General features: G+C 41.0%; 1 protein-coding gene across 5 annotated transcripts in view; it reads left to right on the top strand.

Moving 5' to 3' along the window:
- The window catches only part of Skap2 (src kinase associated phosphoprotein 2), a 150,128-nt gene that overhangs the window by 96,581 nt on the left and 31,154 nt on the right, over positions 1-22,393 (top strand). For all 5 annotated transcript variants that reach the window (XM_087655739.1, XM_087655738.1, XM_087655741.1 and 2 more), the window contains exons 7-9: positions 3,819-3,943; positions 4,809-4,872; positions 5,233-5,367. In XM_087655739.1, the coding sequence (XP_087511865.1) occupies positions 3,819-3,943; positions 4,809-4,872; positions 5,233-5,367 (324 nt within the window). The remainder of the gene's footprint in view (positions 1-3,818; positions 3,944-4,808; positions 4,873-5,232; positions 5,368-22,393) is intronic.

Raw genomic sequence — 22,393 nt, 5'->3', positions numbered from 1 at the left:
GAAAAAGACCCTAAGTATAACTGACAGATAGCATCAAATATTGACAAATACATTGCATATGTTTATATGTGCTAGGTACCAAGTTACATTCTTACAAGCAATAGAAGCAGCTTCTCACCAAAAAGGAAACCATCAGGCGAAGGCCAAGTCTGACTTGTGATATCACCACTGAGTTCTCCCTGACATGTGATATCACCACTGTGCACTGCCTGACATGTGATATCACTACTGAGTACTCACTGACATGTGATATCACCACTGTGCACTGCCTGACATGCGATATCACCACTGAGTATTGCCTGACATGTTATATCACCATTGAGTACTCACTGACATGTGATATCACCATTGAGCACTGCCTGACATGTGATATCACCACTGTGCACTACCTGACATGGGATATCACCACTGTGCACTGCCTGACATATGATCACCACCATGCACTGCCACTGTTTTTGCCAAGAGAATGAATTCTGAACTCTCTCCTGACTCTTCTGTTACTTCCTTCTGTTTAAGAGTTCAGACCGCAGCATTTCTTGCCTCTCTCAGCTTCTGTGGTGGGAAGCGATAGTGCCGTCCCTGGTAATCTTAGGACAAAATCAGAAAAGATGCTTAGGGGCTGCAAAGCCTCATTCAATAAATGCCCTCAGCTTACAGGGGTACTAAATGATTCGGAATTATTCAGTTTCATGGTTTTGCTATATTTAAAACGAAAGGAGAGAAAATGGTGATTTTATTTAGTGTGTGTGTGCGCGTGTGTAAACATGTTCATGTGCCAATTGTGTCTCGGTAGGTGGCAGTAGATATAGAGGAGAACATAGAGGAAGTGGATGGAGGAAAAGGAGAGTCAAAAGTGGTACCCAGTTGTCTATCTAAAGACAGGCATTAATAGAGGTGCTGTTTGTTGAGATGGGACGGTAAGTGTGCAGACTTGTGAGTGGTTCTGTTCACTCTGTCGGTGGACAGAGCAGCCTCAGGAACCACTTACTTGTCTCTTTTTATAGGGGAGGGGTCTGCATAGAGGAGTACTTGGGCGGGTACACATTCTGAGGCCAGAGCAGGCCTTGGAGCGTTTTCCTCTATCACTCTTCTCACTGCCTTTAGACAGGCCTCTGACTGAACCAGTAACTGACGTAACTAACTGTTACGGCTGCTGGCTCATCAATGCTCTAGGGATTCACCTGGTCTAACCCATCAGTGATGGGGTCGCAGGCATGCCTGGCTTGTAGTATTGGGGTTGGGAATTCAAACATACATCCTCATATTTACAGAGCAATCAGTGATGCTACTCACTAAGTAATCTCAGTTTCCTCCCCCACCTTATTTTTAGACAGATTCTCTCACTGGCTAGTATCTCATTGACTAGACTAAGTTGGTTGGCCATTGAGACCCAAGAATCTTCCTGTTTTCACCTCCCAGTGCTGAGATCACCATTGTGTACAACCATGCCTGACTTTCTCTTGCTTGCATCTTTCTGATGCTTGCGAGACAAGCACTCTGCAGACTGAACAACTTCCTAGGCTCCACGATCTTGCTCTGGTACCTGTGTTTGCCTGTTTGCTTTTCCCCTTCTGTTCGTCCTACAGAGGTATATCTATATAATCTGGAATGTTTACTGTGAATTGCAATCACGGCTTCTCTGGTTCTCCTCTTACACCGGAAACAGAAGATAAGTATGTGGCCTCTGACATGTTCCGGGGAAGGGCTGTATAAAGTGGCTTTGCCTGTGTGAGTTGAGGTCACATGATTTTGGTACCTTAGTCTTGGGTATGCTAGTATGGGAGTTCACTTGCTCTGCCCCAGCTCCTCTCTGTGCTGCTGACTTTACATCCCTAGCAGCGCTCCCTCCTGATGCGTGTCAGCATCTCTCATGTTACCAGGATGAGAGTTTTAGAGTCAAGTTAGAGTTAAGCTAGAGGTAGAGTCAAGTTTGTAGCTGGTGAGTGGAGATTGAACCATCCAGATCTTTTAAAATTTCTCTGGACCACTTCAGTGGTTACTTTTTTTTTTTTTTTTTTTTTTTGTAGTGGAAATTAAGTTCCTCTTACAGCGCAAGTGGATCATTGGCTGGTGTTTGTGGAACACCTACATTTGTAATGCACGTATTTTATGTCAGTGAGAAAGATCTGATATTGTGTGCTATTAGTAATCTTTGTCTAAACATATTACAATGCTACCAGGCATGTTTAAAGTATTTAATATAAATTTGTTGGATAAATGGTTTAGTTTTCTTTGAGAAGGGTAGAAAGAAGCAAATCTGTTCACATACTGTTTTTCACTCTTCCATCAGTATTTTTCCAGTTGGGTATTTTACAAATTATGTCCGGGGAGCACCAGACGTAAAAGAATTTATCTGTGGATGAAAGAATTCATAGATGAGTCATGTTTGCACGTGCTGCATGTTAAGTTTTCTCTTAGAAATTCAGTCAGTATGTAAGTACACTGTGCCTCAAGAAAATCGTGTCTCTATAGCCTAGCCTCATGGAACTGTTAACGTTGGGTTTGTTAGTCCTGAGGATGTTTTGTACATCGTAGATTATGCTTTGCCACCAAACTACATCCCCAACTGCACTGTGTTCAATTCAGCGAAAAGCATCTTCAGCATAGGTGGTCGGAGACTCCCCTGATATCTAAAGGAACACTTATTGGAAGGTGTTGTGGTACCCTTTCTTTGTCCTTCCTTTCTGTTTGGAGGCAGGATCTCCCATTGTAGTCTAAGCTGGCCTCAAACTCAGGATGGTCTTGCCTTGGGTCCCGTGCTGATTTGCACGCACTCCCCTAGCCTGTATTTTTCATGGTGTAGTTTTGTAAACCGTAGAGTTAAGTATGGAATTTTTCAACCAAATGAAGTGCAAACATTTTAACTGGAATTTTCTGACTCACCCAGATTTAAACTATGAACAAATAGATTGTTCAGGCTCAGGTTATATTTGTCTAACTCGTATTTTTTCTCATTTGATATTTTGGGTAAAATAGCATCTCCATGGCTTTAAAAAGTGATGTTATTCCAGGTGCTAAATTATTGTATTTAAGAAAAGAAGATCTATATTTTATTGATGGCTGGCTCTGCATTATGGAAGCATTTCTGTCCTTGCCCTGCGATCAGTAAAAGAGGCAGTTTGTCCCACATCTGATTTCAGTGTCCTGTTAACATGGGAGGTAACCTACTGCCGTGCAGCTTCTCTGTCCACACAGCACCACTGAATGAAGAAAGCCCATTGAGTTTCGGAGCATTGAATCCTGTGTTTCTGTCCCATTTTATCAATCTTTAAAATAATATCTGTCCAAACAAAAAACACCTTTCCTTTTGAGTGTACCAGATGGGATTCAGGTCTGCTTCCTCTAGTTCCTAGTCCACTGACTGGCTAAAAAGCTCTTTTTAGTAATGGTCCTTTCTTTGCCTGTTCACTCTTCTCCATCCGCACGGCTCTGCTTCACATTTGCGCTCCTTTTTCCTTTTAAGATTATTAAGGAACAGTTTGCTTTAAGGCCCGCTGAGGAAGTGGTGGTGCTCAGGGAGGACAGAGCAGGGTCGGAACGGCCGGCCGGCCGGCAAGTTTCAAGTAGACGAGTTTCCCCTTGGCTTCAGGTGAAGCTAACGTTTCCTAGCAAACTTAAGTTCTAGTGCTTCGGCTTTTCCCTGTGCATTTCCATGCTTTCCTCTGAACAGCACCACAGACCCCTTCCTCCAGTTTCCTAATACTTCCTAATACTTCCAGATTTTAGAGCTGTTGTAGTAGCTGACTAAAATTTCTCCAGAGTCGACAAAGAAAATCCGTAAGTGAATGGAACTCTAACTTTGCTTTTATCTTCCACAGACAAACAACAGAAAGGGGAATTTGCCATAGAGGGCTATGACGTCAGAATGAACAACACCCTTAGGAAGGATGCAAAGAAAGATTGCTGTTTCGAAATCTGTGCTCCCGATAAACGTATCTATCAGGTTGGAATCTTAATGTCTTGAAATTAACTTGATAAGAAGGCCTGATTTCATTTACGAAGGCATTAATGTTTTATTAAACCAGCTTTCCCCAACATGTTAATAATAAAAATTCTGTTTTGTACATTGAACATTTATATAAAGAGAAAATACATTAAATTTTTTTCTGATTGGTTCAAGAGTTATATCCTTGGAAAAGATCAAATGAATCTGTAATTTATCAGTTAACATCACACGTAACATTTTATATCTATTTTAATAGAACTGTGTGATTTTCTAAAAGAATGACATAGTAGAAAGAATAAGATCATCAAAGGAAAAATATTAGAGTATTAATGCATATTGTATTGCTTGGAGTGTGGGAGAAAATGAAGATTAAGATGCATTATCAGGACTACAACTCAAGAGCCATCGGCGGGGCATCAACACGGAATGTACGCTTAATACGTTTTAAATATCTCAGATTGCAGTTGAAAGCCAGTTAATTAAGTTGTCAGGTAGTGTGTTGGAATCTGACAAGAACATTTTTAAGAAAACTGTACCCAGCAGTCTAAAGAAATTCATGGGTGTCTTCTAATTGTCAAGGGCAAATTTTGTTCATCAGTTCTGCCTTTGACATTGATGAAGAGAAGCAGCATTTTTCCCTGTGCAGCTGCCAGCTGCTGATCAGAGTTTCAAATCCATCATCCTCTGCTTCAATTACATAAATTTGTCAAAATTAACTGTACATTATAAGAAGCATCCTTGCAAGAACAGTACCCTCAGACATGAAAAGAATCACTAATGTTCTTAAGAAATGCTGAGAATGTAGCACAGCTTTCAGACTGCAGTTACCATCCAGTCCTTATTGTTTGAATTTTTTCATTAGTTTACAGCAGCCTCTCCCAAAGATGCTGAGGAATGGGTCCAGCAGCTGAAATTCATATTACAAGGTAAGAGCAGCAGTTGAATGTGTTTTCACATTCCTTCCATATTCATTTAGTATCGGGTTGACCTGGGTTTTCACATAGAAAGCCTTCCTGGCTTCTGTGAGAACGATCACCAGAACATTGACTGATGTAATAACGTGGTCCATTCACTTGGGTTTCTGAGAGCATCTTCCCTTGAATACAGTTGGTAACTTTAAGATTCACACACTTGTAAGACCATTTAAAATGCTTTCAAATTAAGAGTGCAATGCTACAATGGTAGCGTGTAGGTGTTAGTTTTCAGAGTTGTGTTCGTTTAAGAAACACAGAATTAAGTCTCTCTTGCATTCTTTTTCAATGTCCTTTACAAAACGTACTGTGAAGACATGGGATCTGACGTTATTCCCGAGGATGAAGATGAAAAAGGGGACTTATATGATGATGTTGATCATCCTGTTCCGGTCAGCAGCCCACAAAGGAGCCAACCAATAGATGATGAAATTTATGAGGAACTTCCAGGTATCTATTCTGTGGTGGTGAACTGACAGAGACCATATCTCTTCTTCTGAACCACACTTGTGTTTGTGTGTGCAATTTGTTAGCAAATTGACAACTTGAGTGGGAAGTGGTGAGCTATTATGAACAAAGACAATGAAAACTATTTTATGGAAAGGTTTCTATCTGAGACATTTCAAGTGTGGGTGCACACTTATGAAAAGTGAAGAGACCTTAAAATGAAGCAGATACAGCCTCATCTCTTGGGACCGTTGGCTCATTAGCATTGTTTATGCTACATAATTTTTTAATTAAAAAATTGACTTGCCTTACAGTTTTTTCCAGGAACGCACACATCATTTTTTTAAGCGTCTTGGAACTTGCATTTACCAGAAGTTCTGTGCACTCCCCATATGTCACCAGCCTTCTGCTCCCTGGTCCTCTCTGCTGGATTCCACGGCCTTGTCTTAGAGGAATGGCGGCGCTGAACTGTAAACAAGGCTCACTGAGGCTTGGGGAATGTTTTATAATTAGTATTTATCATAAATGGTAAATCAAAAGGTTTCCTTACTTTAAAAGTTCAGGCCTGTAAAGTGTGGTTACACTTCAGTAGTTGTTCTACAGCAGAATTAATTACTTATTGGCTCCCTGGCTATGTGGTATCTAAAACAGAAAACTTGTAGTCTGAACTTTAGAATTCTTGGTCTGTAGTAACACTGAGAACGGTGTGACCAACACTCTAGGCTGAGCTTGCCCTTTCCCTGCCGATTAAAAGAGCTCAGTGGAGAAGAGGGGGATTATAAACAGCGCACGTGCAGCAATTCTTCTCTGATCAGGCAGTGTAGTACTATACTAGACATGTCCCAAATTAGTGTCCAAGTGCCATTTCCATCACAGTCAATAAAACATAAGGACCATAGCACAGACTTAGAGTAAAAAATGTTCAATTCTGACTATAGTAGTTCAGTGATACTATAATGATTTCTAGATCTATAAAATGGAGATGATATTGCAGGGAGAATCAACTGAGGTAATTCAGCACAGTTCTATCCTTGTCTAAGTCCACAATAAACATAACACTTTTATTTTTTGAATTTACTTATTTTTATTTCATGTACATCAGTATTTTGCCTGCATGTATGTCTGCGGTTCAGATCCTCTGGAACCAACAGCTGTGAACTACCATGTGGGTGCTGAGAATTAAACCCTGGTCCTCTGGAAGAACAAGCAGTGTTCTTAACTGCTGAGCCATCTCTCTAGCCCACAACCTCATTATTTTTCATTGTTACACTTGGTGAATTTGAACAAATGTTTATGCATGTTCTGACCAAGTAATAATAATGGTACCCATTATTAAAAAGTACTTGTTCATCTATGAATTAAATCTTACCACTCTACAAGAGGACACTTAGCACAGAAGTGTAAGTCGTGAGAGCAGTGAAGTGTGAGTTTCTGTTGCTCCACAGAGTTGTTTGTTTATAGCTCCGCTTCCTGGGTCATCCTAAGGACACGGCATCGGCCATGGCATCACCTCAGGTGGAGAATCTCTGTGGCTGCTTGGTTTTAGTCACCGCATCACTAACACAGTTACTTTAGACTTTAAAAGGACTTATGACAGGACTGAGAATGTGTCCTGATGTAAAGGTGAAGCATGAAGCCTTAAACATGGTTTGACTGCCATCCACATTTCAGCCCTTTAAGACTTTACAGTTAATGTACTGTGTCACGGTTGCTGAGTTAACTGTTAGGTTCTGTGTTTCTTCAAATACTCTCCTCTCCCTACCACCCAAAGAAAGAACTTCACTGAGAACAAAGATCAAATGTTTTGTTATTTCTATACCAAAGGTTCAAGGAAGATCTCCTGCATAGCTCGAAACTTAAGAAGTGTGAACCGTCCTGACCGCAGGTGTTGTTCTTCCTCATTGCCCTCCTCCCCCACATACGCATATATTTTTGGCCCAAAGCCATGCAATGTTGGAAATAACTGGTTATTCTTTAAGTAGTGTTACTTCTTGCAGTAGTGCTAGTAGAAATTTCAGCTGCTATGAGTTCTCTTTGCCAATGTCTGGGATCCCCCGATGCTGTACGAAGTGATTGAGCTTGATAGAGCCTGCAACTGTGCCCCTGGGAAAGGAGCTGCTGTAAGCAGCTGTGGAATGTCTCCTGCTTCCTTCCCCCCTGTGTAACTAACAGAGCCATTTCAACATCTGCACAGTTCAGCAGGTTTGTCAAACTGAAGCCTGCAGCTACAGAGGGAATTTTTTTTTTATAGGAGGCCCTGAAGTTGTCTCAGAGTTATAGTTTTGTTCATTTAAATATTTGAAACCGAGAAGGTAACTTTAATTTTGAAAAGTATCTCTCTTTCAGGGTTAAGGCTCAAACGTGTTGCATTTACTGCTTCTTTGAAATTTAAATGTCTTTTGAGTCTCAGAACATAGCTGCAGACTGTTGGTACGTCCAGCTCTGTACAGGGAGTGCTGGTCTCTGAAGTCCAATTGGTTATGCTCTTAGAGTTAAATAATAATCCTATTTTAACACAATTTCCTGTCAATTACATACTGTTGAAAACTAATCCCCTGAGTTGAGAGATGAAGCACACAGATGCATTTGAAGAAGTCTAGCATTGACAAGCCACTATACATGCAAAGCCCTCTTCTGAATAAGGCGAGTTCTTGCTCTAGAAAGTGTATTTTTAATATGAAGTAAACCTTCAGTGTTTAAGTCTCAACAGTGAGAAGAAAACATTTGCTTAAAAATTATGTTCTAAAATGTTTCTTGAAAAATGTTTATAATTCTGTGGGACTGTAAATAGTTTCAGAGGATTTCCCGCTAGAATACTCCAACTTTATTACAGAGCTTTCTCTTTAATTTCTCGTTCATTAATTTTTAACTAACTTCGGAAAAGAACAGAATAAATTTCTAGATTTCTTTGTGTTTAGGGATTTATAGGGGGATGTACTGTGGGCAGGCTGAAAGTTTTGGGCTTTTCTTCAAGTACCCCAATGTTTTGCCATCTTTTTTTCTGTTTTATTACTACTTACTAGCATAGGCCATTGCATGTACATACATCGTGAAGTGACTATAACAGACATTTGTTTGCACAGCTAATACAATGGCTAAAGTATGTTGAACTGATTAATGACATAGCAATGAGCTCACAATTTCAGAATGTATGGTCAGTTTATTATTAGAACTACAGAAAAGCACTTCTGCCTGGCTGTGACTCTTGAAGGCAAACAATACTTGGGAAATAGTCCTAGAAACCAGCCTGGCTTGCCCCTCCACAGCTTAGTGAGTTTACTGACCTTTTCCCTTCAGTGACAGGAAATGGTATATTAATAACAGCACGATTTCTCTAGGCACAGACTGAATAGAATCAGCTGGCTAACAAGAATGGTGACACCCATTAGTCTACTAACTGTGCCACTTTCTGGGGGATTGAACTTGAAATGTTCTCCTGGCCAGTGGAGTAGAAGGGAGAGGGCAATTGAAAGCAGGAAGACAAATTTCTATTCCATTAACCTGTCTCTCTCTCTCTCTCTCTCTCTCTCTCTCTCTCTCTCTCTCTCTCTCTCTCTCTCTCTGTGTGTGTGTGTGTGTGTGTGTGTGTGTGTGTGTGTGTGCATGTGCGTGAGCGTGCATATTCATTTTTTTTTTTTTACTTTAATGACAGACTGGGCTATTTGGAGCCAGCAGAGAGTGTTTTTATTCTTTGGTCACTTAATTACACTTTAAATGTATTCAGCCCAACTCTCTGAATCTAAACTGGAATGTGAAGTAAAATGCTGCTATAAAGTGTTCAGTGAAACTATTATATATACATAAAAAAGAACACTCTTCAAGGACTTGAGTTTGAAGTAGTTTCCAGCAAGTGAGCACAAATGCAAATTTAATCAATGCATAGTTGCAACCTCCCCCAGTCCATTTTAACTTTATTTTGCTTCCATCACTCATAACTCCAAGTTAATACCAAGGCCACGGAGATCTTGCGGTCTCCAGCACTAACGTAATCATAAGTGACAGTCAGTCCTGACTTAGTTCTCACTCTTTCTTTGTAGTGCAATGGAAAGGTGTCGGTGAACTATCACAGAGCTACGCTGTTTTACCACCTCAGTATCGCTGTCTAAGAAGCCCATTGGTATTCTTGTTTTTAAACAAAGTGACTGAAGTTAGTAAATGTGACACTGTCCCCTAACAGGATGATAAATTTGTTCTCCCAAGTAGATGACTATAGTTAAATTCTTAGATGGTTTCAACTTCATACTCTGCTGAGAGGATTATCTGAAATTATAAAAAAAAGAAAAATTGTATAAATTATGATCACTGTATATACAAAGGGCTTATTTATGTGCCTATCCATGCATGCATATATACACATACATATACACAAACACACAATGTATTTTGGTTGAACCCAGAGTTTTGTGCAAGAGTTCTACCTGTTTGTTTATTTTTGGTGGCTGGAGATATGTTTTTAATCTTCTCTACATTATTTTATAATAGTGATATGAAGTTTTGAAATACAATTTATTTGCCATGGGTTGCTGTTGGCATTGCAAACAAATTTCTTCATTATAAAAAATTACATATTAACCCATATATATATATATATACATGTATATATATATATTCCCCAAATATTTATGAGCATGCAAAACAAGTGGATTTGTGTTGGTAGAGACAAATAACTCATCCTTGAGAATTAAAAATATATCACCTGTCTACAGCCAGGTAACACTTTTGTTTCCAGGGTATATTTGGTGGTATTTGCTCTGTGTGTGTGTGTGTGTGTGTGTGTGTGTGTGTCCAAATAGAGATGTTGCTAACCCTAAACATCTGTAGTATACAAAACAGGCTCTATCAAAAATACTTATGTGGCTCAAATGCCAGGAGCACCGAGGTTGTGAAGTCTTGGCCACAGGGATGTGTTTGCTCTGTCTCCACCAGCCTTTGTATATTGAGCTATGAAGAGTTCTACCTGCTTCCACCTTAGAGTTTTATTCACGTTTATAGGTACAACATAAATCTTTTTAAATATATAAAATAAGAGTTTCATAGGATGTTCCTGAGTCTTCCTAGATCGGCTCAATTTTTCTGTCACCATTTTGTTCCTGGACAGTATTGAAAATCCTTCTTGGGGAAATGAGAAAGACAAAGAGGAATAAAGTCAAAGACATAGGAGACATTTTTTCCCCTCTGCAGCTACTGTGAAGGAAGAGGCCTTTTGAGGGGGCGTCTTGTTCTATTCTGTTTTGATAGGGTTGTTGTCCGACTCTCAAGGGAGACACTAGACCTCTGGGTTGGGAATTACCCTTCTCTGAAGGCACCAGGCATCCTAGAGATGGGAGATGGCGCAGACCCAGGGCTGCCTGGAGTGGGACAGGTGACTTGAGGAGTGGAGCTCTTTGGACTGTTTTCCAAGAAGACAGCTAGCTGATTAAGCTGGTCTCTGTCACTGGAAATGGGCAGGGAACTGTGGACATCTTTCAGAGATGATGAGCAGAAGGAGTCTTACCTGAGTGTACTCTACAAACTGCACTGGGCCTTACCTCTGTCTGTTCAGTCCCTGTTGTTATTACTAAGACTTAATTTTCAAACCTTTAGTTCTATTAGAAGAAACTAGATAATGCTGATTTACATAATAGAATAGATGCTGTGCCTACCTAGTGCTTAATTAATAGTGTGATGTGAATTTTTTTGTTGGATTTTTTTATTTACATTTCAAATGTTATTCCTTTTCTTGTTTTCCCCTTCAGAAGCTCTCTATACCATCACCCTCCCCCCCTGCTACTATAATGGTGTTCCCCTGCCCACCCACCCACCTACCAACCCCTTCTTTCCTCCCCACCCTGATATTTTCCTATACTGGGGCATTGAGCATTGGCAGGACCAAGGGCTTCTCATTCCTTTGATGCCCAACAAGGCCATCCTCTGCTACATATGCAGCTGGAGCCAGGGGAATTTTTATCCCTCGTATGCCCATTTAAATACATGCAGTTACGTATTTTAGACAGAAGTGTGATTTGTTTGCTTGCTAATTGAGGAACGTCCTTCCATTTCCTTCCTTGATCTTCTCTTTACTTCCTCCTGCTTGTGTCTCTCATTCTTTATTGTCTCAGTCCCTTTCCCTCTTTCCATTCCTGTCTTTCTTGCTTGCTTTCATTCCTTTAGTTCAGAAGTACTCGTGTGTGCACATTACAGGCCAGGCATTGCTCTGGCCTTCCATACACGTGTAGGCCTTGAAGGATGCAGCTACCTTGCCTCTTTGGTCCAGCCTTTGACTTACAACCTTTAGTTTCCTGTGTTTTGTCTTATGTGCAAATAATATACTCATGTACCATGAGTTAGCTGCTTGGGTTTTTCTGACATAGAAATCCTGTTAAAATTAGTTTTGTGTATTTCTAACATGACACTTGTTTTCAAGTCACCCTCCTTGTCACCCTCCTGTGCCATCCACTGCCTCCTCTTATCTCTGTGTCCCTACCTCAGATATCCAGAATGCCTTGCACTCTGTGAACAGCAGATTGGTATAGTCTAGAAAAGGAACTGTGAGGGAAAGACACATCACATTGAGTCCCAGCCTTGCCCCTGACTGTGAACATACAGGAAAGATGAGACGGCAAGGGCAGCTGTAAACACAGAAGCAGAAGCGCCATTAACTTTGCTTATTGGTCCTTGTTAAATAAACCTTATTTTTCAATTTACAAAAGAGGTGAAACTAAATGAGCGAACAGTTAAGTTACTGGGGTCAGTTGGGGCTGTGGATACTGAAGTGGGCAGTGGACACTACAGAGTGACTGTGAAGTATGAGGCCAAAGTAAGGAAGGAGATGAGAAAGGAGAAGCAAAGAGGTAATATGGCAAAAATAAGGTCATAAAAATAACTACAAGGGGACTTGATTAATCTCTTAGAGAAGACATCACATTAGATTATTTTTAAAGATTTATTTATTTTATGAATGTGAGTACACTGTAGCTGTCTTCAGACACACCAGAAGAGGGCATCAGATCCCATTACAGATGGTTGTGAGCCACCATGTGGTTGCTGGGAATTGAACTCAGGACCTCTGGAAGAGCAGTCAGTGCTCTTAACCGCTGAGCCATCTCTGCAGCCCTCCCCCCCCCCATTAGATTTCTTTAATTGAGTAGAATCATTAGATTTTGTATTCCATATTCCATATTCCTGGAACAGAACTACATGGAGAGTCCCACAGTAAGGAAATGGGAATGAATGTTCCAGACAGCCCTTCCCAAGGAAGGCTACTGTGGTGGTATTAGTATTTGGCACCATAGACTTTAAGATATAAAGTGAGAATACCACATAGAATAATAATTAGTGGCACTCACAGATAACATTTTATCTGACTGCATACATTTTAAATCAGTAATACAAAACTTAAAAAACAAACAAGTTCCACATTTAACATTTCTTCAGCCACAGAGGAATGTTTTTTGGTTTTTTTTTTTTTTAACACACTGCTTTCAGAAACTGGCTGGCTAAGGAGGCAGAAATTTAGTAAAGATAAGGAAGAACAATGAAATTAGCGAACTAAATGTAATATATTTTAAAGAGTATGAGTGAGCCCTGAAAATAACAATGACTCTCTATTCCTCAAATACACATAGAACACTCATGGACACGGATTACCTATAAACTCAAATTTCAGTTCTCCACAAATTCCAATGCATCATATATAGGCTATGTTCTTTATAGGGGCCTGGGAATATGGCCTGGGAGTTGAGCTCTTGCCTAGTAAGACCCTGAGTTCTGCCTCCATACTGGAGGTAATAATAATGACGATAATGAACACTGTAACTTTAATGCCCAATATTAACATTAAGTTAGTTAAAAGCACCCTGGTAGTCCTATATTTGGAGATTAGAAAATGAACTCCTGAGTGGTCTGTGAGTTAAGAAATCTAATGGGAATATGAGGTTCTAGGAGAGAATGCAATGGTCCGGGTGGAAGCTTGGGCTTCATGCCTTCAACCCCAGTGGAGGGGTGAGGATGGAGTGAGTGAGCAGACTATTCGTCACCTATGAGCTGGGCAGGAGAGCACCCAGAGTGAAGACCACAGCCCAGTGTCAGCTATCCCGTGGCTGACGGAAAGACACGAGAAGGGCGGAAACTGTGACAGGAAGGACCTACAGAAAAGGACTCCCCCTTTAAAGATCCTAATGGGGTCTCTAGGGATTATTGATTGTTCAGTTTACTTAGGCACTGGATTATACATTTTCAGACACATTTATATTTCCGTTGCTAAAGAAGCCAATAGTGTGCATGTTAAAATTCTGAACTGGAAAGTAAGCAAATATCAGCCCCACCCACCTATCAAACAAAAATGCTGACATTTTTAAAGCAAAAGGAAAAATTGCACTAATGGGGCTGACCCATTAAGATTATTCCTGTGACCCTTGGATGAAGAATCCTAACACTGTGCCAGGAGGTCAGGTAGTCACACTGCAGGGTTTGTGTTGTACATAAACCAGCTCCTTATCGCTTATCACCAAGAGACCGCACCAGCCAAAGGCAGTAACTTCTAATTACCTTCGTACCAAGCCTTTAAACTGGAGACTTCATATTTCAGATAAGATTTTCTTCCCATGGAGAATATAAACAGACATGGGCAGCTTTTGTTTTTGCGTGTTTTCAGAAGATAGAGTATGATAAAGTTTCTAGTTGCTACACAAAAACCACTTGCTTCTTTGAGGTCTCAGAAACACACATGCACACACGTGTGCAAACAGCTACACCAGCACATGCATCTGTGGAGACATTTTGCAGCAGGAGAGTATCAAGCTTCACTATTTGTGCAGATAGGTCAGCTGGGAATATCAGCTTCCTAAGAGTATCTGAGCTGCTTACTTTAAAGCTGTGATTAATAAGAACGGACAAGTTCAACAAAGTGTCAGTGATAAATATAAGCGCTCTTCATTTCTGGCCTCAGCAAGGGCTGTAGTTGAATAGTGCAAAGCTTTCATCAGAGTGGGAAAAAAGCCAAGCTAACTTAATTAAGCTTAAGTGAGGCTTTACCTTGATTTTGTTTCAAAGAAAACATTCATTTATAGATGTGTTCCTTGTTATTAGGACTTCATTAGAGTTCTTACAAAGAGACAACTTTATACCAGTTCATATCCACTGCTCCCCCTTGTTCCTCCTTACAGAAACTGAGATGGGTCAGAAAGTTTTCTTGCAGAACAAGGAGACTCAGTGGCTGAGGTGAAGGCATTCTCAAGGTCTTTGGAGATGGATCCCTCCTGCTTCCTACTTTGGTCCCCTTTTCACATTTCTGCTTCCCGTTCATGGGGCTAGTGCCTCTTTTCTGCTTGGTGTCACACACTTGTGGGAGCTCATATTGGTCCCTGTCTTTATACCTTTTTTTTTGTCTGTTTATCCTTAGTTTGGTTTTCTGTCCTTACTCATCATGAAAATGACTTCTTCACAGTCATTGGTCTCCCAATCATCAATCTTGAGCCTCATATCCAGCTCCTGAAATCTCATGTTCCTGGTCAGTGTTTTTGTCTTAAAAGCATCTCTTCTGTTGGCTTTCCCTCGTTTATGTTTTGTTAAATATAATATTTATGAAAAGTATATTAATTACTTTTTTAAATGCTGTAATAAAATAGCTGATGGGAAGAACTAAAGGGAGGAAGGATTTATCCTGGCTCCATCACTGGTATAGTCCATTATGGTGGAGAAGATGTGGTGGCCAAAGTGGCTTGGGCCATAGCTGCAGGAGTTTGTAGCAGGGCTCATTCATGTAGCTGTGAACAGGAAGTACAGAGCTGGGGCTAAAACCAGAAGCAAATATCACCCATCACCTTCAGCATTCCATTCTCAAGCGCACCCAGCCCCCAAAATCCATTTTTACTAGCTGGGTCCCATGTTTGAAAGATACCACAGTCCCCCAACCCAGCACCACTGGCTGGAGACCAGTCTTTGAAACAAGGGAGCCTATGGAGACCTCTCAGACTCCATGTACAAGGGAGCACTTCAGCACTCCAGTGAGGCGGATGCTCAGGGGCTGGTTGTTTCAGATCACTTGTTTTCTACTCAAACATTTCTTTAATAGTGACACTTTCTGTGTCTTACCGTCATGCATTCTTTTGTTATGTGCCTCACTTTCTTCTTCATATATGAATGGAAAGCCCACTGTGCCAGATTCTCATGAGAGCGCAGGGAATTTAGGCATAGAAATGGTGGGCTTACTTTCTGTTAGGATAGCTATAGAGCTGGACGTGCAGTGCTTACAACCCTGTACTCCAGAAACTGAGGCAGGAGGACAGTGAGCTCAAGGCCAAAACCTTGAACTGCGCTACAAAAAGGAAATGTCCCATGTCAAAGCTCATTTCTGATTATAGTAAGAACACCAAGACAGAAGATAAGAGGATGCCTTGAGAAGGAATAGCTGCTTCAGTGTCAAAGGGAAAGATGGCGTTTAAATGGAAAACTCTGTGGTAAAACTGGAACGTAGAATGAGCCAAAGTCCTTCCTTGCATTTCTGTTAAAGCACCAAGCTCTGGGTCTGAGGTGCATTTGAGAGAACCAGAGGCCCCAGGGAGCCAGGCAGAGGCAAGAACCAGCTCAAGCAGGCCCTTTGTAGGACAGAATCTGCTCCTATGCCTAAGTGACAATTGAAAGACATTTGCTGAGTTTCTAAAGTGAGACTTATACAATAGTATAAGGTCACCCAGTCCATCAGACTCTCATCGTGATGCAACTAATGAGGAGAAATCTGGGGGTTTGAAAGTTCTTCTTTCAGGGTTGGGGATTTAGCTCAGTGGTAGGGCACTTGCCTAGCAAGCGCAAGGCCCTGGGTTCAGTCCCCAGCTCTGAAACAAAAAGAAAAAAGAAAAAAAAAGAAAGTTCTTCTTTCTCTACATTCTGTGTGGGCAACTCCCAGCCCTCACGCCCGCTGCTATTAATGTTAACAGAACCAGTGGTCACTCAAGTAAAGAGGGTAAAATACCCCAAACTCATTCTTGAATCCTTCCTCAATCATCAAGCTCCCCCATCAGATAACTGCCAGTTCCTTCATATTCTTCCTCTGACGCATCATCTATCCTGACTCTCCTTACACTCAGGCTTTCATGGTGTCTCCCCTGGATCATGAGGACTCACATCAACCTGACGGCCCATTCTATATTCTGATAGAGATTGACTCTAAATATATATCATGGTCATGGGGTCATGGTAATCCTTTGATTGGTAACCTTTTTGGATTCCCAATGCCAAGTTGGAACTCACTGGCCAGGCCCTGAGCCTTTCCTCAGTCCAGCTTAAATCTATCTTCCAGCCTCGTTTGTGCCACCTAGACCCTCAGACTTCAGACAGACCACTCTCCACCACTCTTCATGCTGCTCTGCTCTTCTCCTCATCTTGTCGTCTTGAACTAAACCATTGTGCTGAGTTGGTGAACTAATACATGAATGAAATTCCAAGTGAGATGGTAAAGAGATACAACGATTTGGCTTTTTTATTTTTCCATCCCCCCAAGCTCATGATCTCTATTTTCTAATGTGTGTTATATTAGATATGGAATTGATACTGTTTGCAGATTAATGACCTAGATTCTCAAATACATCTTACATTGATTATAGACACAAATATATGAAATCTAACTACTACAAAGTAAAAATTCGTCATTTTTCCAGTTCCAAAGTCTAATTAGAACACATTTTCTCTTTTTATACTTGTCTCAAGTCTTCACAGTCACTGGGTTCTGTATATTTACATGCCATTCTATTTTAATGGTATAAAAATAGCATTTTCTCTAACCCACTTGGCTAGAGCTTTGAGGTTATTCCATTATGAATAATTAAGATGATGATATAATTCTGTATATTTCTTGGGCACAATGCAATGTTTCTGTAAGTATAGGATGGCACAGTGCCACACACTGACATATATAGTGACAATGCCATGTTAGCATACCTACTGCTATTCTGGATGAATCCAGAACATCTGATCTCAGTGTGCAGACAATGCATATAAACTTCACAACTCTTCCAGAGATCACTTAACAAGGGAGACACTTGCAAGACAAGGGAATGCAGACATTTCTTGCACGATATATTTCTGCTCCTCTTAAATGTGAAAAATGGCCTCCTGTCAACTATAGGTTACTGCACATACCTTGCACTCAGAGGTCCTCTGCAGCCTGACTGAAGTCTCACATCTGACCAGTCTGATGCAGAGCCTCTCTGGTTTCAACAAGTTGACTTAGTTTTCCGCAGTCCTTTCCCAACTTGGAATTTTTGTTCACCCTGCTATCTGCATGGCAAGGCAGTTGCTTTCTCTTTTCCATGTTCACTTGCACTTGGTCCTCCTCACTTTATCTAGTCCCAGGTCAAACTGCATTTACCCAGAATACTTCTTCTGCTTCTCCCACCTTGTCCTGGCCTCTGCCTCTCCAGACTTCTGTAGCACTCTGACTTTGGAATGACTCACATAGCCCTGGGTGGCTGGTTTTTCCAATCACTGCCTGCTGTCATATAGACCGTGTCATTTTACCTTTCATACAGCTATTTGGCAAACATAAAAATGGTTGTTATAAGTGGCTCGGGACAAGAAGCAAACCTTGTGTTACTTGGCATATCCCTTAGATGGTACCTCCTTCCTTAGAATTCAAGAAACTCTAGCTTCAGCAATACAGAGCCTTTGGTTAGTAGACTCTTAGTTAATAAAGAGAAACCAAGACAGTATCTTTAAGATAGTTCTTGTCCTAATAGCATCAGTCAGCACAGAAACTAAAAGAATGATTGCCACATTGTATGCTGTCAGTATTGAAGCATGCCTGATTGCCCAAAACTTCATTGGACTTTAACCTCGACATTCAGGGAGGGCAGTCTCAGAAGAATATGTGGAATAGACTCCAGGGAGTGATGAAAGCTCTCATTTCTCCAGTCCTTTGTACCACTGAAGATGGATCACCATCCTTAGCAACAGGACCTACTTGGGTTACCAGCCCTTTGGTGTGCTAGTCATCTCAAATGAGGCCTTCCCCGGGAACTGACATCCTGCTCTGTGCCCACTCACTCATTAAAGGCAACAGGAAGAGAACATGTGAAGAGCACAGGACTGTAACTGAGCTCTGAAGGCGGCCATCTGGGAATCTGTTGTAACCAGTATGCAAACAATAAGTTTCCAGTTTAAGAAGAAGCTGAGATACAGAGTCGCACAGCAGCTCGGTAGTGACTGGAGAGATGCTTAGGCAATACTTTTCCAGGCATTCTTGGAGGACTGTGAGGAGGAAGGCGTAGGAGCAGCCATGCTCTGCCTGAGTTTCTGTTTCCTGTCTCTTTCCCATGCTTCCCTGCCATTAGCCACCGTCCTCCCGTAGCCTGACTCCACATTGCCCATTACATTCTCTCTCCACCACTAGCTTCGTGCCTTTCCCTGTCCTCCTTTCTATCTCTGATTGTCTTCCACCTCACTCAGAACTGCCTGGAAACACCCGATTAGCTTCGTCAGGGTGATTAACATTATAAATAAAGCCAGGTGTGGGGGCCTCTGCATCAGATCAGGGGGATCTCTGAGTTTGTGGCCAGTCTGGTCCACACTTTGAGTTCCAGGACATCCAGGGCTACACAGAGAAGCCCTGACTTGAAAAAAAATCCATAAATAAAATATTACCTATTCCTATATCACATTAGAATTAGGTGTAAATGACAGCGACCCCGAAGCACGTAGAGACACATCAGACTTGAGCCCAGTTGTTTATTCACTCTCTCCTGACAGCATTCATTTAGAGGCAATAGGAAAAAGTTGTTTTTTTCTAATCAGTGAGCAAAGAGGAGCCGGAAATATAAAACGAGAAAAGTAGAGGCAAAAAAAAAATGGTTTTGGGGGGGTTGGGGATTTAGCTCAGCACTAGAGCGCTTGCCTAGGAAGCGCAAGGCCCTGGGTTCAGTCCCCAGCTCCGGAAAAAAAAAGAACAAAAAAAAATGGTTTTTTTATAATTCAGTTAAATTAGTTGTGGGACACACACACAGACACACACACACACACACACACACACACACACACACACACACACATATCCCCCACAGAGCAGTTTTTAGTCAAGCAGGCTATGTGCTAGGCACTAACTATGTAGTGTTGATGGCATTAGTCACAGTGTATTAACCAAGTGTCATACTTGTAAACAGACACCATGACCAAGGCAACTCTTATAAGGACAGCTTTTAATTGGGGCTGGCTTACAGGTTCAAAGGTTCAGTCCATTATCATCAAGGTAGGAACATGGCAGCATCCAGGCAGGCATGGTGCAGAAGGAGCTGAGAGCTCTACATCTTCATCTACCGGCCTCTAAGACTGACTTCCAGGCAGCTGGGAAGTTGGTCTGATAGCCCACACCAACAGTGACACACCTACTCCAGCAGGGCCACACCTTCTAATAGTGTCACTCCCTGGGACAAGCATATGCAAACCAGCACCCAAGGAAGAATACAACAAAAGACCTGGAGAAACCGTTGAGAGTGTTCCAAGCCAAGCCTGAGGCCATAGGTGAGGTGGCTATCTGAGAGGGCCTGATCCTGGAAGTATTTGTGATTGTAAGCATCACTGGCAGAGCCTTCTGAAGATGCAAGGAAACAAAGATGCTGTGAGTGCACTGAGGTGTGGGCGTCTGGCTTCTGTTTGGAAGAGGCCAGATGAGTGCAGTTCACTAGTACAGCCAAAGTGGAAATGTCTACTTGTCAAAGCTTTCAAGAAAAGTTCATAATTAGGAATATTTGAAAAATAACTATCAAATCACCTTAACATTTATACCTACTTTTGGTTTTGCCCACCTTACACACAAAGAGACTTTCCAAAGGAAGTAGGGGGAAGAAACCCTATTGCTTGAGACATTAAAAAGCAGATGCCCCAGAGTCCTAGGAGAAGCCACATGGATCCACCCTTCTAGGGGAAAGCAAAGGGGCCAAGCTACTAAAGTTAGGTGTGGTTCACATCTCCAGCTTGGCAAAGGCATGGAAATGAAGATTTACATTCATTGGCCTTCTTCCTAATTTCTTACATAGGAATTGCATGTTTATTCGCTGTTCTAGCTCTATGTATCATCAGCATGTCAGGTTTCCACCTACCTCTGAGAAGCTATGTGTGCCCTGGTTCTTTCTGGAAGCTTCTGTTTTTCTACTGCTAGTGCCTTAAGGGTTTTACAACCATGTCAGGTTTCTTGGCTTGGGAACACCATACTTGAGGTTATAGGTGTTTGTACAAACTTGAGGTTTTGATTTCTCACAGAAACCTCAACACTCTCCAGAGACCTGGAAGGCAGAAAGCTTCCTGGTGGCTTTCCTGAAGTGGTGGAGGTCCCACTTACAGCTCTCCGTTCCTCTCAGGCTCAAAGTTTTGTCTCAGATATTTGAATTGCAACTGCTGACCCACCCTGCATAGTCTATCGGTCATTTGGGAAAGGCAGAAAAAGACAAGTTTGTTTCAGTTTGGCCAATGACCAGATAGCTGCTAAAGGTTACATTCTTCACCATGAATAATTGATTGATTACTACAGAAACTCTGCATTAGTTATAATCATGTGATTTATAAACTTTAACTTAAGTTAGCTAAACGGAATTTTGCATGTTTACTATAGGCAAGACTCCATGCTAAGTCTGTCCTTTCTGAGCACCGGTGATCTTTATTTCTTAATTATTTCTTGACAAAAAGAAATACTTGTTAGATTTATGTTGGAAGACCTTATTTAGTCTGTTGACTTTATGAAATAAGTTATCCTAAGTGGCTTCTTAAAACAGTTTTGGGTACAAATGATGTTTGTGTTATACAAGGGTTTACTGAAAAAAATATAGTAGAGACACATCTTGATCTGTGTGCAAGTTTTTGTTTTATACATTCAGAATAATACATATCTGCACTTGAAGTCTCGTTAAGTCAGATTAATGTGGTGATTTGGGAATATGTTGTAAAAAATGGAGTTGTCATTCCAATCAACTGAAGGCCTAATTTAAATAACTTACTTTATTTCTTGTGCCAATCAATCTTTTTCTTCCAGAAAATCAAACCCTTTGTTTTAAACTATTTATTTGTAAAATGCACATGACATAAACATTATGTGACAGAAGTTGTTTGTATCAAGAGAGAAAATATCATCTCAGAGAAACATGTCATCTGGGAATAGGGAAAAAAAGCCACACAAAGTAATTTTATTTGTATCATGGCTTCTTCACTGTTGTCTACATCTGTGACAGTCAATTTTATATTAAATAATAACAATATTTGTTTATGCTTGAATATATACTATAGTAAATACAGATTTTTACTCAGCATATGCTTGTCTGGAAAGGCTGTTGAGTTCATGATCCATTTCATGGCCAGTTATAAAGAAACATTGATATTTCATGTCTAAGAACATTCAGCTACCACTTGCTGTCAAAATTCAGTGTCAGAATTTTCATTTTATCCTCAAATTTTAAAAAGTACAATTTTGAGAGGTCAAAAATAGCCAAAAGCAATTTCATTTGATTCCAACTAGTAGAAGCAGATGTTAGCATCGGGCACAAGCTATAGGAAGTCATAGGTATTATATGATTGTGATGAGTTAACTATGGAGAAAACTATGTTTGCTGCAGTTATTTCAGGGTTACAGTCTCATTTTCTTTATTTTATGAGGATTGGTGTTTTCCTTGCATGTATATTATGTGAGAGCATCAGATCTTGGAGTCACAGACAGTTGTGAGTGCCTGGTGGTGCTAGGATTTGAACTTCAGTCCTCTGGAAGAGCAGTCAATGCCTTTAACTGCTGAGCCATCTCTCCAGCCCCCACAGGCTCATTTTCGAGGACTAATACAGCACAAATATTGAGACGCTTTGTTTGGTTGAAGTAATACCTTTATGTGGTCTTAGCCTGCTGGCATCACTGTAAGGAACCTCTTGTGCATGTTGACTTTTGATCAGTGAAATGTGTGTTGCATGTCTATGAGTCTTTGTTTCAGTATATGAAGATGCTCATGAGACAGGCTCCTGCCGAGTTGGTCCTTATGTCATCAGGGTTATGAGTGCACATTGTCAGTTGTTTAAACGTTGTTGAATC

Source organism: Rattus norvegicus, chromosome 4 (assembly GCF_021556685.1).
Source record: "Rattus norvegicus strain SHRSP/BbbUtx chromosome 4, alternate assembly SHRSP_T2T, whole genome shotgun sequence".
NCBI lineage: Eukaryota > Metazoa > Chordata > Mammalia > Rodentia > Muridae > Rattus > Rattus norvegicus.
The sequence above is the reverse complement of the archived record's forward strand: the minus strand, read 5'-3'. Positions and strand labels throughout refer to the sequence as shown.